General features: G+C 52.7%; 1 protein-coding gene across 1 annotated transcript in view; it reads right to left on the bottom strand.

Annotated features, from left to right (window-relative positions):
- The window catches only part of DTX4 (deltex E3 ubiquitin ligase 4), a 28,569-nt gene continuing 14,396 nt past the window's right edge, over positions 1 to 14,173 (bottom strand). The window contains exons 3-9 of the mRNA XM_066361329.1: positions 12,971 to 13,032; positions 12,330 to 12,491; positions 10,440 to 10,501; positions 9,352 to 9,504; positions 6,977 to 7,138; positions 2,858 to 2,947; positions 1 to 1,257 (exon numbers count right to left, since the gene is read on the bottom strand). Coding sequence (XP_066217426.1) covers positions 1,024 to 1,257; positions 2,858 to 2,947; positions 6,977 to 7,138; positions 9,352 to 9,504; positions 10,440 to 10,501; positions 12,330 to 12,491; positions 12,971 to 13,032 — 925 coding nt within the window. The 3' untranslated portion in view covers positions 1 to 1,023. The remainder of the gene's footprint in view (positions 1,258 to 2,857; positions 2,948 to 6,976; positions 7,139 to 9,351; positions 9,505 to 10,439; positions 10,502 to 12,329; positions 12,492 to 12,970; positions 13,033 to 14,173) is intronic.

Here is a 14,173-nt window from a genome sequence, read left to right on the forward strand (position 1 = left end):
CGCGCACACACACGCACACACACACGCGCACGCGCACACACACACACGCACACACGCACACACACGCACACACACACGCACGCACGCACACACGCATGCACACACGCACGCGCACACACACACATGCACGCACACAGATGGCACAGAGCCCAGCACAGGCCCTACTTACAGTGACCTGATGAAACTCATGGAACCTTCTGAGCTGGTCTGGGATGAGTTGGGAACAAGGCTATGGGCTGCTCTCCCTGAGCACAGTTCAGATGCTAAATGGGATACAAGCTCTGGTCTGATCAGAGGGTGGCCGGAAACATCTTGGGGTGCCACCCAGAGGAATCCCAGAGCCCATCCATCTGCATGAGAGAAGCAGATGCCTCTTTGGACAGGTCAGTGGTGTGAGGAGGAAGGAGGGCCCAGAGAAGCTGAGGGCTCTTCTGAGAGCTGAGTGTGCTCCCAGAGGCCTTTGCCTCCCTGGCCCTCTTGGCAAGAAGTGCTTCCTCGCTCTCCACCAAGGCATTGATTTCTGATGTCACAGCGGTTTAGCGGTTCACCCCTGTGTCCCCCAACCTTGCACAGTGAGAGCTCCTCGCCTCCAGGGGAGGAAGGAAAAGTGAAAATTCCACTTTGGGAAGTGGAAGCAGCAAGAAGCCAGCTGAGGCAATGAACCTCAGGCTTCACAAGGCCAGGATATGGAGTGCTCAGGCACCGTCCGTATCCTAAGTGTGCTGACCGTGCCCCCACTTAAGGGGGTGAGGGGCGGTGTCCTTGCCTACCCAGCACCAAAAACTCCATGGGAACAGAGCAGGGATGGCCCTCATCCCATGTCTCTTTTGTGATGGATGAGGTTTATGAATGATGTCCCCTTATTCAATCTGGCTCCCCCCTGCGGCTGGGAGGTGTGGGAAAGGACACAGGACAGGAGAAGAGATAGGGAGTTGGGAGGGCATGGCACCAACTTCCACCTGGACTCTCTCCAATTCCTGACCTGTGGCCCCCACAACTCCTTTCCCCAAAGCCCCTTCCAGCTCAGTCCTTCTCCTGGGCAGTGCTGTCCTCAGAAATGCCCTGGGCAGCCAGCTCAGCCAGCACATTATCCAGGTAATTGGCATCTGGGTAGCCGTGGCCGGTGAGATTGGAGCCAAACTCTGTCTTGTGGTGGACCTCGTTCCAGATGACGGTGTCCGACTCACCCGTCGTGCTGGAGGTACCGATGGCAAAAATGAGGCGGCGGTCCCAGGCCACCAGCAGCAGCTTCAGAACCTACCCAAGGAAAGGCAGGAGGAGATCTCAGTCAGACATTCAGTGTGGGCCGGAGGCGATCCTGGGGACGGCAGAGAGTCCAGCCAAGGGCCCTCCCCTTCCTGCATCAGGACGCCCTCAGGGGCACAGGGAAGGGACACTTGGGATGTGGAGCCAGGCACCTGCAGATAAGTCCTGGCTCTTTCACTACCCAACTGTGTGACCTTGGACAAGGTAGATCACCTCGCTGAGACTTAATTTCCTGATTTATAAAATGGCAATGATATGATCTGCTTCTAAAGGCTGTGAGCCGTTTAGCAGGTGCTACGTGAAAAGTATTTCAACAGTAGTGCCCGGAACACACTATTCCACAGATGTTAGCTGTAACATCATAACTACACTTTAAAGGTTAGGACCTAGGAGTTCGAGGCCCTTCTCATCTGAGATCTTCTGAAGTCCGCCAACACCACTGCCACCGGAATGTGCTCGTAATTTACCCACAGCTAAAGTTGGGGAATATCTCTCCAACGACATGATTGAAGCGCTTTGACTTCTGCAAGGCCGTTTCATCTGTATTTGTTCATCTGGCCCTCACAGCCTCACTCTGAGTGAGGCCTGGCAGGGGCTATTATATATAGTCTCTATTTTATAGGTGAGGCCCAGAGAGGTGTTAGGGCTTGCAGAATGTTCTGATTCAGCTAAAATTTTAAAAATAAATCTTTGTTGTTGAGCAAGGCAAATGCCTAAAGCCCTGTCCTGCGTGAAGAAGGCACCTGAAAAAAGGCATTGGGTTCAAAACCGAGTGACCATAGACATGGTGCGGGCCGGAGGTAGGGAATCACAACAGCTGTGAGGATAGCAGCAGACGTCACAACTCGGGCTCTCACCCGCCTCCGAGCAGGGCTTCTCAGGCTTGGCTGCGCTCCCGGCCACCTGGGGTCTTGTCAAAAGGAAGTAGGTCCTAGGGTTCTGAATTTCTATCAAGCTTATAGACCAGGGGTCCCCAACTATGGCTCGCTGGCCGCATGCGGCCCCCGGAGGCCATTTATCCGGCCCCCGCCGCACTTCTGGTGGTCAGTGAGAGGAGCATAGTTCCCATTGAAATACTGGTCAGTTTGTTGATTTAAATTTACTTGTTCTTTATTTTAAATACTGTATTTGTTCCCGTTTTGTTTTTTTACTTTAAAATAAGATATGTGCAGTGTGCATAGGGATTTGTTCATAGTTTTTTTTTTATAGTCCGGCCTTCCAACGGTCTGAGGGACAGTGAACTGGCCCCCTGTGTAAAAAGTTTAGGGACCCCTGTTATAGACACTGCCACTGGAGTCACTACCAGGACCAGCTCTTAAGCAGCAAAGTCCTAAGGGAAGGGTTCTAAACAGAAGAAATGGTGCCAGGCATTTCCAGGAGAGGGAAAAGTCAAACCCTGGCCACCATCATACAAAAAACCCCCAAAATCCTAATCATAACCACCCTTCCCTGTGGTTGACTCAGCCACGACCTTGTTACCACGTGTACCCGGAGCTGAGAGAGACCCAGTTCTCTTTTCCCCTTTGCAGCGTAGGAAGCGAAACTTGGGTCCCTAACACAGGAGTTAGTAACCTGACACCCCTGCTCTTACTTTTCTCCCTTTCTCGCTGTCTGGAAGGTAACAGTGTCGCGGGAAGCCACGGGCGCTGAAACTCTTCCCAGGATTCGGGTGTTCTGGCCCCTGAAAGCAAAGAAAGAGAACAAAGGGCGTTTTTCAACACGGCTCTGTCGAGGGGATGCAGGCTCTGACGAAAGGAAATAAGAAAGACAATAAGGATGGCCGCAGAGTCTAGCCAGGGCACAGACCCCAAATGCAGCAGGAGGGCAGCCCGCAGGCCTGGTCTGGGATCCGAGCGGCAGCCTCCCAGCTGGGCCAGCCGGAGCCCCCTCTTGGGGCCTTGGCTTTCCACCCACTCAACAGGACGGATGTGGAACTCTCATCTCGGGCGTCTGTCATGAATGCTAAGTGCGCGTGGCGCCCGCTTGCACACTAATAGCTAAGTGAATGTTAGCGTCACCACCATCATCTCCACTCTGCACAAGGTCTGTTTGACGGAAGGGGAATACCGCAGCCCTCGGAGGTGAGACGGCGTCCACAGTGTTAATGGCCTTGTCCAAGCGTGAGCTCGGGGTTTCTGAGGCACACTCCGGGCCTCTGCCCTGCACACCACTCGGAGAAAGCCAGGCCTTGGAGCCCGGAGCCGGGGCCCTGTGCTTAGAGCTCTCTGAATGAGTCGCGTGGATGTTCTCCTCTGTCCTCAGGGTTTTCCTGTTTAACGGTACAGCTTGGGAAATTCACGACTAGAAATCAAACATTTCAACTGTTGTCTCCACTATTATGCAGCCTCAGGCCAGTGGGTGGGAAAGAAATGGAAGCAGAATTTAGCCAGAAACCAGGCTTCCCAGGCAGGGTCCAGAATGGGTCCACATATCCCTCTGAGAAATTCCTGAAAAGTGACGGATTTTTGCCGGGTGACATTTTTTTTTCCCCCTATGTACAAAAGTTTGTCTATCGTTTCTGAGTATCAGTGACCATCTCAGCACCTGTAAAACCTGTTTTAAAATCCCTTCTTGATGAACAGAATACAACGTTAAGGCTCCATGCCCGTCCTGGCATCAGCACCCGCCCCCGCACACATGATTGGGAAATGCATCCTGGCTGAATAAATGAATGAGCGAGTGAACATAAGGATGAAAGACAAAACTGCAAAAAAACCAAATTTTTCCTTTAATTATGGACAATGATTCCAGATGATTTAAAATTTTGGGGCTCTGGCTGGTTGGCTCAGTGGTAGAGCATTGGTACATAGTGTGGATGTCCCAGGTTGACTCCTGGTCAGGGCACTCAGGAGAAGTGACTATTTGCTTCTCTACCCCTCCCCTCCACCTCTTTCTTTCTCTCTTTCCCTCCTGCAGCCATGGCTCAGTTGGTTCAAGGACACCATCCCTGGTGCTGTGGCCTCTGTCTCAGGCACTAAAAATAGCTCGGTTAGAAGCATGGGCCCCAGATGGGCAGAACATTGGCCCTAGACAGGGGTTGCCGGGTAGATCCCCGCTTGGGGCGCATGTGGGAGTCTGTCTATCTCACTCCTCTCACTTGGAAAAGAAGAAAAAACAATTCTGGGATTGATTCATTTTTTTCAATAGTGTGGTTCAAGATCACCTGTGACTTTGCAGACGGAATGGCATGTAACTGTAGCGGGGTCACAGGAACGGGAATGCTCACGCCCAGCTGGAAGCGCAGCAGTGTCTTCCCGGAGATGCAGGCCAGACAGTCCCGAGTTTCATATTCACAAGAAATCACGCCACATTCACGACATGCCCATGGCCACAGCTGTGTCTAAGCCAGGTTGTCTTAGTGAAGGGCCTGTTCCCACCACATCTCTGCCTGCCCCTCTCCTGCTTGGGACCTTCCCCGTTTGTGCTGGTGGCACAGACGGCCGCCTGGCGCTGACCCAGAAAGGCTGCGTGCTCCTGGCGCACTGCTAAGTGAAGCAGTCACGACTCAGCCTCAGAGTGTCTCCCGGGGGAGGGGACTGTTCTCTGCAGTGAAGGCCGAGCTTAAAGGTCTCGGCTCCTTACAGAGGCTCCAGCTCCCACGAGCTGAGAAAGAGCAATGAAATCATGACCTTAACCGGGGAAGGCCCCGAATGAGACACTTCCCTTCAACACCCCCACCTTCTCCTCTGCGACTCTGCTGTCTCCTCTTACTGAAATCTCTCTTCCCCATGTCTTCATCTCTTCCCAGACCCCTGGCAACTGAACTGCCCTGCACAAGAATGCCTCCCCCTTCCGGTCAGCCAGACACAAGCCCTCCTCCTACCCCAGTGAGGATGGTGACCAGGCAGTGAGCCTCGGGCTGCTGTGTCCAATGCCACAATATGCATACACGGACGCCAGGTCCCAACCTCACAAAACCCTTGCATATTAGGTCCCTGGATGCACAGCTCAGGGAACTGACTCAGGAAGGTCAAGTGGGTGGTCAAAGTCCCCAGCTCGTGAGGACCAGCCGGGAACGGAAGCTGCCCCCAGCATGTTCTTGCTCTGGGGCTTAGTGGTGTTATGGTTACTTTTCTCCCTGACAAGTAGGTAAGTCTCTTGAAGAAGAACCATGTTTTTTATTCAATTCACAATAGGCTATCCCATCTCCCCGTCTTATTTCTTCCATGTCACTTATCACTATTTGGAAGTCCCTTGTTTATCTATCTGTTTACTTTATTGTCTCCTTTCTCCCACTCGAATGGGGACTGCAGGGGAGCAAGGACCGTGTCCGTCTTGGTCACCATTGTATCTCTTAGTATCGAACATGCCAGGTCCACAATCCACATGCAAACGTTTGCTAAATGAAAGAAAAAAAATGCGAAGGGAAAGGAGGAGAGGGAAAGAGAGGATGAACTGATAAATATTTACTAAAGAAATGAATCCAGTAAGCACCCGAGAGCATTTAGAAAACGCTTTGATGTGTGATGAAGGAAGGCGTCCGTATTTGGTGCCAGTTAAATTCAATTTGTTCTTTAGGACTGTCTTTCAAAGAATCAAAAGAGGAAAGAAAATGCTCGCAAAAATCAGAGCCAAGGAATAGCTATCAAATTACAAATGCTAATACCATTTGACAAGGAAATTCCACTTCTAGAAAATTATTCTACAGGCACACTCACATGCATACAAGGTTATTCATTACAGCATTATTTGTTGTAGCAAAAGATTGGACGCAATCCATGTGCCCATCAAGTGGGAGACAGCTGAATATGAATTACGGTAGCTTTATACAATGGATTATTACGCAGAGCTAAGAAAGAAATGAGGAAGCTCTCTCCAGGCGGACATGGAAAGATATACAGACTATATTGTTAATTGAAAAATGCAGAGTGCATGCAGAACAATATGTCTAATATGTCACACTTTGTGTAAAGATGGGAGGAGTGGCTGCAGCCTTTGTTGCGTGGGCACAAAGAATCTGGGAAGGAGACAAAAGAAAGGAAGAACAATGGTGGACGGTGGGGGAGGGGAGGCTGGGTGGAGAGGCGGGGGCAAGTGTGGGAAGGAGACTTTTCTGGGCATAACATTGTTGTTGGCAGCCTGGGCCCCTGTAACAAAATGCCACAAACTGGGTTGGCTTTTAAACAACAGAAATTCATTTCTCACAGCTCTGGAGGCTGGGGAGTCCAAGATCAAGGTGCTGGCAGATTCAGTGTCTGGGTGAGGCTCTGCCACCCAACTTGTTTGGTTTCTTCACAAGTTCACAGCTGGACGAGAATTCGCTTCAGGACGAATCAATCGTACCTTGAGTCTCACCCGTTTCTGACTGAGGTGATGCTTAGAGGAGACTTTGGACTTAGGCTTTAAAGTTGATGCTGGAGTGAGTTAGGTCTTCTGGGTTTGTTGAGATGGATTAAATGTATTCAAGAAGGACATGGCTTTGGGGAGGGCAGGTATAGAATGCTGTAGACTAAAAGTCTGTGTCCCCTCAAAACTGATATGTTGAAACCTAATCTCCCACACAACGGTATTAGGAGGTGGTAAGTGATTAGATTAGGAGAGTGAAGTTCTCATGAATGTGATTAGTGGTCTTATGAGAAAGACCCAGAGAGCTCCCTCTCCCCTTCCATCATGTGAGGACACAGCCAGACGGCCGTCTCTGAGCTGGGGAGTGGGCAGCACCTTGGTCTCGGGCCTCCCAGTGACAGGCCGCAGTGGAGGGCGGGCTCACCTGAATGCCCGGTGGGATGCTGTAGATGATCCGGATGGTTTTGCAGTCCGGATGGCCAGGCAGGGAGTGCGGGATGAGGTGGTACTCCATCTTCCCCGGAGGCTGGGTGCCTGTTTTCACCCCATAAATGGTCTTACAGGTTGGACACTGTAAACTGCCGTCCTGAGGAGAAGAAGAGGGCAGATCAACCAGATTGGGAAGCAGTTCTGGTGATGACGTCCCCACCTAATTTTAAAAGATACCGGAGATACAGGGTCTGGGGGGAGGGAGAAAATGCACCCAAATGAGCAACAGCCTGTAGCCGCCCTCCCCTGCCCCCGCCACTGGGCCGTTTCTGCTTTCTGCACAGTAACAGGAGGTAATGACACAAACAGCCCCGCACTCCACACTGAGTGACATGTACGGGAGGCCCAGTGCCTGAGCAGCAGGCCAGGCTGAGCACCGGCCCTCGGGGCTCTGGAGGGGGTGCCGCGGGGGGGGGGCACCCTGGCTGCAGTGATGGGCGGGGTTGCTGTTCACAGCCGGGCCTGGTGAGGGGTGGCCGAGACGGGAGGGAGAAGAGCCGGGACAGTAAATTCTATTCCCAGCCTCTCAAGAAGAGAGGGGATGGGAAGGAGGAAGGCGTGTGTGCCCAGGGAGCAACGTGTGTAAAAATGCTGTCGCACAGCTGGGACCAAAGCTCTCCGGGACACCCGCGCCTCCTCCGGAAAGCGGGGATCCTCTGCAAAGCTATTTAGGGACATTTCAGTTCAAGCTCTACTCATTTAAAGGCGCAGCTTGTATTCGGGGCAGTTGCTCCATGTGACCGAGGAATGGGAACCCGAGGCCCGGGGTCAGGAAGCCAGGGTTCCACTCTCTGCTGTGGCCCCAGCCTGCTTCAGGACCTGGGCTGATCACTCTGTTCCCTCTGGGCCCTCTTCTCTTCTGTTTTGTGTGAAGAAGATTAATTAAAGAAATGCTTCAACGTATCTATGCCAAGGAGAATACAGGATAGTGTCTAAAGAAACATTTTTAAAACACCAACCATGGAAATAAATATGAAGAGGTGCTAGAGTATTCTTCAACACAGTCATCAAAAAAGGAAAGAATGAGAAACCCTTTTAAACCCAAAGCCACCTCTGAAAATGCAACGTCCCACTGCAACCATTTACTTCAGGGGTCAGGAAGCTGAGTGTGGGATTCGGATACGCAATGTCCTCCGAAGAGCAAGCAGCGTTTTCTAAGACACTACAAAGACCCCCAGCACTTTGAGGAATTCAACCATGGCATTACATAAAGATGAAAAGAAAAGATTATAGCCTTAATAATACAAAGGAGGTGTCCGTTTGAACGATAATGGTAACAGCACCCTACAAAGTAGCTATTGTTTTGTCTCCATCTTCCAGATGGAAAATGAAATCTCCGAGTTGAAAACCTCGCCCAGGTCACTGCAGAGCCAGGGTTCACTCCTGGGGCAGCTGCCTCTCTTGCCTTCCCCTTTTTTCTACAGCAAGAGAAGCACACAGCAGCGCCCCCAAAGCCAGGGAAGGCTTTGGACGAGGAAGAGGCTGGAGGAGATGAGGGAAATTTCAGACTCTGATGCAATTCAAGCTGAGCCCGGAGAAATGAGTACGGTTTGAATTCATGTGTGTGTGTGTGTGTGGGGGGGGGATAAAGGTTATTCCAGATGCAGGAAGGAACATAAGAAAAGCTGGGATATTGTAAGGAGAGAGTTATCCTCCAAGGACATTCCCAGAGTCCCGGAGGCCAGCGCTAACGGGGACTACCACACCACGTCAGTAACGGACGAGAGGAACGTCCCAGCCTCCCCCCTCCGGCAGGGGGGTCTTACGGGATTACTAGGTAGACCTTGGCAACAGCCCCAAGGCCTTTGAAGGGGCTAGCAAGGGTGTTTTGAAAATGTCCACAGAAAATGAACTGTAACTGAAAATCACCAGTCTTAGGGAAGGAAGGATGATTGGGAAGCCCACCTATGTCAGTATGAATGAACACGCACCATGGGCCCAGTGCGGTGATGAGAACTCCTTCTCCCTCATCGAGGGGGACCCACTTCACCCAGCAATGGGCCATGATAATGGACCACTCCCTTCAAAACCCTCAGGGACAGACGTCTATACCTCTCTGACCACTGTGCCTAGTGCAGAGGCTGGGGGACTGGGTAACGTAGCCCAAAGGGAAGATAAAGGTAGGTTTTGCCACATGGTAATTTTGTGGAGGACGGATCCTGCTGAGAGCAGCCGAGATTCCCACTCCTGATTCCCCGGGATGCCTTTATGACCCCACGTCACCCGGGCACAACTCCCATGGGGCCGCCAGGCTCTTGCTCGGTCAGGGCCCTGGGTGGGAGGTGGCGGCAGCCCCACGCCGGCACTCACCTTGTTGCCGTTGTTGTACATGGCGACCAGGCAGTAGATGTGGTAGATATGGCCGCACCGGGCCAGCCTTCCCACCAGGTCAGGCTTGACTGTCGGCTGCAGGCCCTTGTAACCCGAGGGGGCCGTGAGGCGCTCCATACAGATGGTGCAGTCCTGGGGCGGCAGGGGACAGAGCAGAGAGGCCGTCAGGGCCACCCTGCTCGGGAGGGTGGCATATCCCCACGCTGGTCCTGAATAGTCGGCGGTCAGGGGAGCTGTCACTGCTCCTCTGCTATCAAGCCCACAAACCAGGGTGTCCGTGCCTCTGGGACTCTTAATATAGTTCTGTCTCGCTTTCCACAACACAAAAATTCCTAATATAATTCCTGGTGTCAGCACATGTAAACTTGGTCTGGTGAACAAAATTACAGTCTTCTTCAGGGCTGTGACAGGGCACCACCCTTCCTCGGTGCCCTTCAGTGGCGTGTGAACGAGGCACACGCTTGCTGACAGACCCATTGATAAGCTTTGGTTAAGCTGAATTTTTGTAAAGGAATTAAAATTCTAGTATATCAGAGGGACTGCTATTGAAATGAACCCACAACTGGATTGCTGCATCTCGGCACTGTTGACATTAGCGCCTGGGTAACTCTTTGCTGCAGGAGCTGTCCCGAACATCGAGCGCTGGAGGGTGTTTAACAGCAGCCCTGACCTCCACCGTCCACATGCCAGTAACATGCCCGCTGCCCCCAGAGTTGGCCAAAGCCGCCTCCGGTGGAGAACCACTGATCTGCATCCAGCGCATTTTAAAGTCAGTTCCCACTGTTTGTCATTCTGTTTTTCTTAAAGTCAGACAGCCATGTTCAGGTAAGTTTAGAATCGATCAGCTCTTTGCTGATGGTGGGAGGTGAGAGAGGTTACGCCACATTGGGGGACCCCCAACCTTGGAGCCCAGGTGGGCACCTGCTCCGACCAGCTCTGTACCTGTCAGGACTTAGAAAGCAGCCGGGGCCGCAGGCATTGTGGGAAACTCAGGCAGAGAGAGGAAGGGCTGGCGGGTGTCGGTGGCCGGGGAGATGGCGGGTCCCGCCCGCAACCCCTGCACTCACCTCATCGGGCGGGTGCCGCACTTTCTGCAGGTACTTCTTCAGCACTTCTTCTGGGGTTTTCCCTGTGAAGACAGGATGATCAGTGTGCCACTGAGACTGAGCCGAGGGACCTCACAGCCTGGCCAAGCTGGGCGTACCAGAGAGGAGCCTTATCAGCCAGGCCTAAAGCAAGAAAGGGGAGGAATTCATTCTGCAATAGGATTTAAAGAACTTGAAAGGGACTCAGGGGAGAGAAGAGGCAGAGAGGTGGTCTGAGGAGGTGGGAGGTGGTCCCACCTGCCTTTACCTCCTGTATCACCTCCTGACATCTCCCTGCCTATCTGCAACAAACGCACGTTTCAATGAGAAAGATGGAGTGGGTTTCTCTCCCACACAACCCAAGAGCCTGAACCTGCGCAAATGATGTGATCAGATAGCAGAAATTAAAGCGCCCTGTATAATGTTGCAGGCTTGAAAACAACAACAACAAAACATTAGGTAAGGCTTATCACATCTATTTTACAATGTGCCAAGCACTGTCTCCATCGATCATGTGGCGTCAAAGTGCTATTATTTTCCTGGGAAACCCGGAAGTTATGATCCCGGCTCCAGGACGCCTTCCCTGGCTGTCAACAGTGCGGTCACCGCCAGCAGAGGCGGCCCCTCCGCGGGGAAAGGCTGCGGTTCGGAGAAGCATCCTGACTGGTGCGGTGGTTCCGGAATGTCTTACGCCTTGGAGGCAGCCTCGCCTGAAGGCAGGGAATGAGATGCTGCGGCCTCACAAGCAGGCACAGAAGGAATAAAGGACCAGTGTCTCCTCGGGCGACTCTTTTAACATCTCTGAGCTTCCGTTTCTCACTTATAAAACGGGGCAGAGCAATAGCACCTACTCAAAGAGGAGTTTGGACGACTAGATGAGCTAACGGACGGACGGTCCTCTTAGCACGTTGCCAGCTAAGGATCCGGCATGAGCTATTAATAATTACAGGAAGAGTGGGAAAGTGCAAAATCCTGTCAGTTCCCATCAGATTATGAGCAAGGCATTCGAGTTCATTTAAGCAGAGAAATTCTAATAGATGGGAAAAGTAGGACAAAGGTTTGAGGAAGTGGATCAGGCAACAGCCCGAAGCTGGATGCTGGCCCTTCCTTCCCACTGTCCTGCTTCTCTTACAAGAATTCAACTTCCATTAACGGAGAGCCCGTGACTCGCCGGGCCCCGGGCTAAGCGCAACGTACATTTGATCAAACTGAAATTTCAAAACACGTTTGCAAGGTGGGGGCTTCAGGGTGACAGTCGACACATTTAGCTACCAGTGCCGGTGACCAGGAAGACCGTCCACAGGGCTGAGTCAGGGCCCTTGGGGCAAGCAAAGTACTGGGCCCTTAGCTGTGGGCTTGTGGGATCCTGAAAAGGGCTCAAGGGGCCAGAGAGCATCTGGATGCCTAAGAAGGACAGCAAACAGGCTTCTTGCCAGTTGCCACGGGTGCATCCCAGGGCGCGCCTGCTGGACGCTGGTTGTGATTGCTCTCACCCCCTGGTAAAGGTGGGGAAACCAAGACCCTCTGAGGTTATGACTTGCCAGTGACGAAGTTGGGAGGTGACCCCAGTCTGTTTTGATTCCAATGCCAAGGTGATCTTTCGCTCTACCATACTTGATTTGTGTCACGCTTCATGTTTTTATGTGTTTCTATAATTTTGCACTGCACTGTTATATTTCTTAAGGGTGTCTCCGTCCGATCCCGGCACCGCGCGCTGTGGTATAATCAGCAGGACAGGTGCGAGGTAGGCCTGCTTAGCCGACACAGAAATTAAGGCACAGAGTGGGCGACCCTCAGTGATGGAGGCAGAGCCAGGGCCGGGAGCCAAATCTTTGGAGTCTCTGTCCCCCCATAAGATAAGGAGGCGGATACCTTTCTTGGCTTGTTTTTTGGTGGTCTTGCGGCTTGTGTTGGAAACCCCTGGGATGGATTTTATTTCGCTCTTGCTGACCGGGGGTGGGTGGAGGACCAGCTTCGGCGGCCTGGTGAGACATACAGGCAGCCCCGCGGCGCTCATCAGGATCCCGGTGATGCCTGGAAGGGCAGAGTGTGCGCCAGGGAGGACTGGAGTGTTGGCTCCCCCACACCCCTCCACGCCTCCTTGCCCAGTGACCTCCTCTCCTCTCCTCTCCTCTCCTCTCCTCTCCTCTCCTCTCCTCTCCTCTCCTCTCCTCTCCTCTCCTCTCCTCTCCTCTCCTCTCCTCTCCTCTCCTCTCCTCTCCTCCCCTCCCCTCCCCTCCCCTCCCCTCCCCTCCCCTCCCCTCTCCTCTTTTCCCAGAACTCAGGGGTTCTCCACCTGCCCCCTGCTTTCCCCAGAAACCCACCTATTCTCCCATCTTCAAGGGCATGTGTTGCTTTTAGCAATCAGTTCTCCCCACGCTCTTTGTGCTCCTCCAACCCCGACTCCTACAATCCCCGTTTGTTCTAATGAACATCCGAGTTTCCTCTCTTTTATGAATAAATGCTCACTGGCCTTTCTACCTTCAGCAAGGCCAGTCCGCAGTTTCTCTTACCGGCCAGGGCAGGGTTGACAGGACTAGACCCATTCAGGTTCTTCACTGGGACAGTGGGGACCCTGGGGAAGGAAAGAGCAAGTGGATTATGGTTCTGACAAGTGGGACAAAATGAGCCAGGGTTGGGACCTCAACATTTCACCTGCCGAACGAAGTGATCCCCTTTCCTACAGAAATGAATCACCCCTACTAAAGGCGCAGCCGAGTTCTTAGCACCCCAGCCGCAGCTGGAGGGAAGGTTTTTGAAACTAAGTCAGACCGCGTCATTCCTGCATGCAGAACCTCACGCCCCACAGTGGTTCCTCAGTTCACGCGAAGTCACAGCCAGGCCTGCACAGCCCTGTTCTGCCCACACTCTCCACCCCAATCCTCCCCTCTCTGTTCTCCCCGTATCATTCACCTCTTAGTTCTAGCTGCTCTTCCTACACGGGCGTGCACCAGGCACATCCTGCCTCGGAGGCTTTGCGAGTCTGTTCCCTGTGCCTGAAATGCTCTTCCACCAGGTAGATATATTCCTGATTCCTTCCTTCAACTTTCTTACTTTCTCAGGGAAGTTACGGAGACCCACATATCTCTCCTACCCTGGGACCCCAAAGCCTCTTACATTTTTATATTTTTTTCTTTTTCTTACCCGTGGAACTTAGAATCTTTTAAAGTAAGTTAGTGCATATTATCTCCCATTCTAGAATCTAAGCTCTCCAAGAGCAAATATTTTTTGTCCATTTTGTCAGAAGCCTGACACGAGTAGGCCTTCCGTGAATATTTTCTGAAGGAATGACAATCGGAAGAAGCAAGGCCACCCCGGGCGGACCTCAGAGTCACTGAAGAAGCTTTGAAAGAGCCAGAGCTCGGGCACGCGCCGGGCGCAAGGACTTGGTCCCTCCGCGCGCGCTCCCGCGGAGAGGGTGCGGATGCAGCCAAGCCCAGGCCGACATTTGGAAACCATTGCTCCCACAGCTGTCACTTCTCCTCTTCCCTGAGAAATATAAATATCAGGCAAGACCTCCTCCTCTCTCGGTCCCTCTCCCAGCAGCTCAGGCCAAGCTGGAGAGGAGACGGCACAGCTGCCTGGGAAAGACGAGGCCTCCCACAGCGGCCTCTCGAAAACTAGGGGACACGTGGGGCTGGCTCTTGCGCCATCACCCCTCGTCCCCCGCCCCCAGGCTTCCACAGCTGGGCTTGGAGGGCGATGTGGGCCCGGAG

Source organism: Saccopteryx leptura, chromosome 1 (assembly GCF_036850995.1).
Source record: "Saccopteryx leptura isolate mSacLep1 chromosome 1, mSacLep1_pri_phased_curated, whole genome shotgun sequence".
Lineage (NCBI taxonomy): Eukaryota > Metazoa > Chordata > Mammalia > Chiroptera > Emballonuridae > Saccopteryx > Saccopteryx leptura.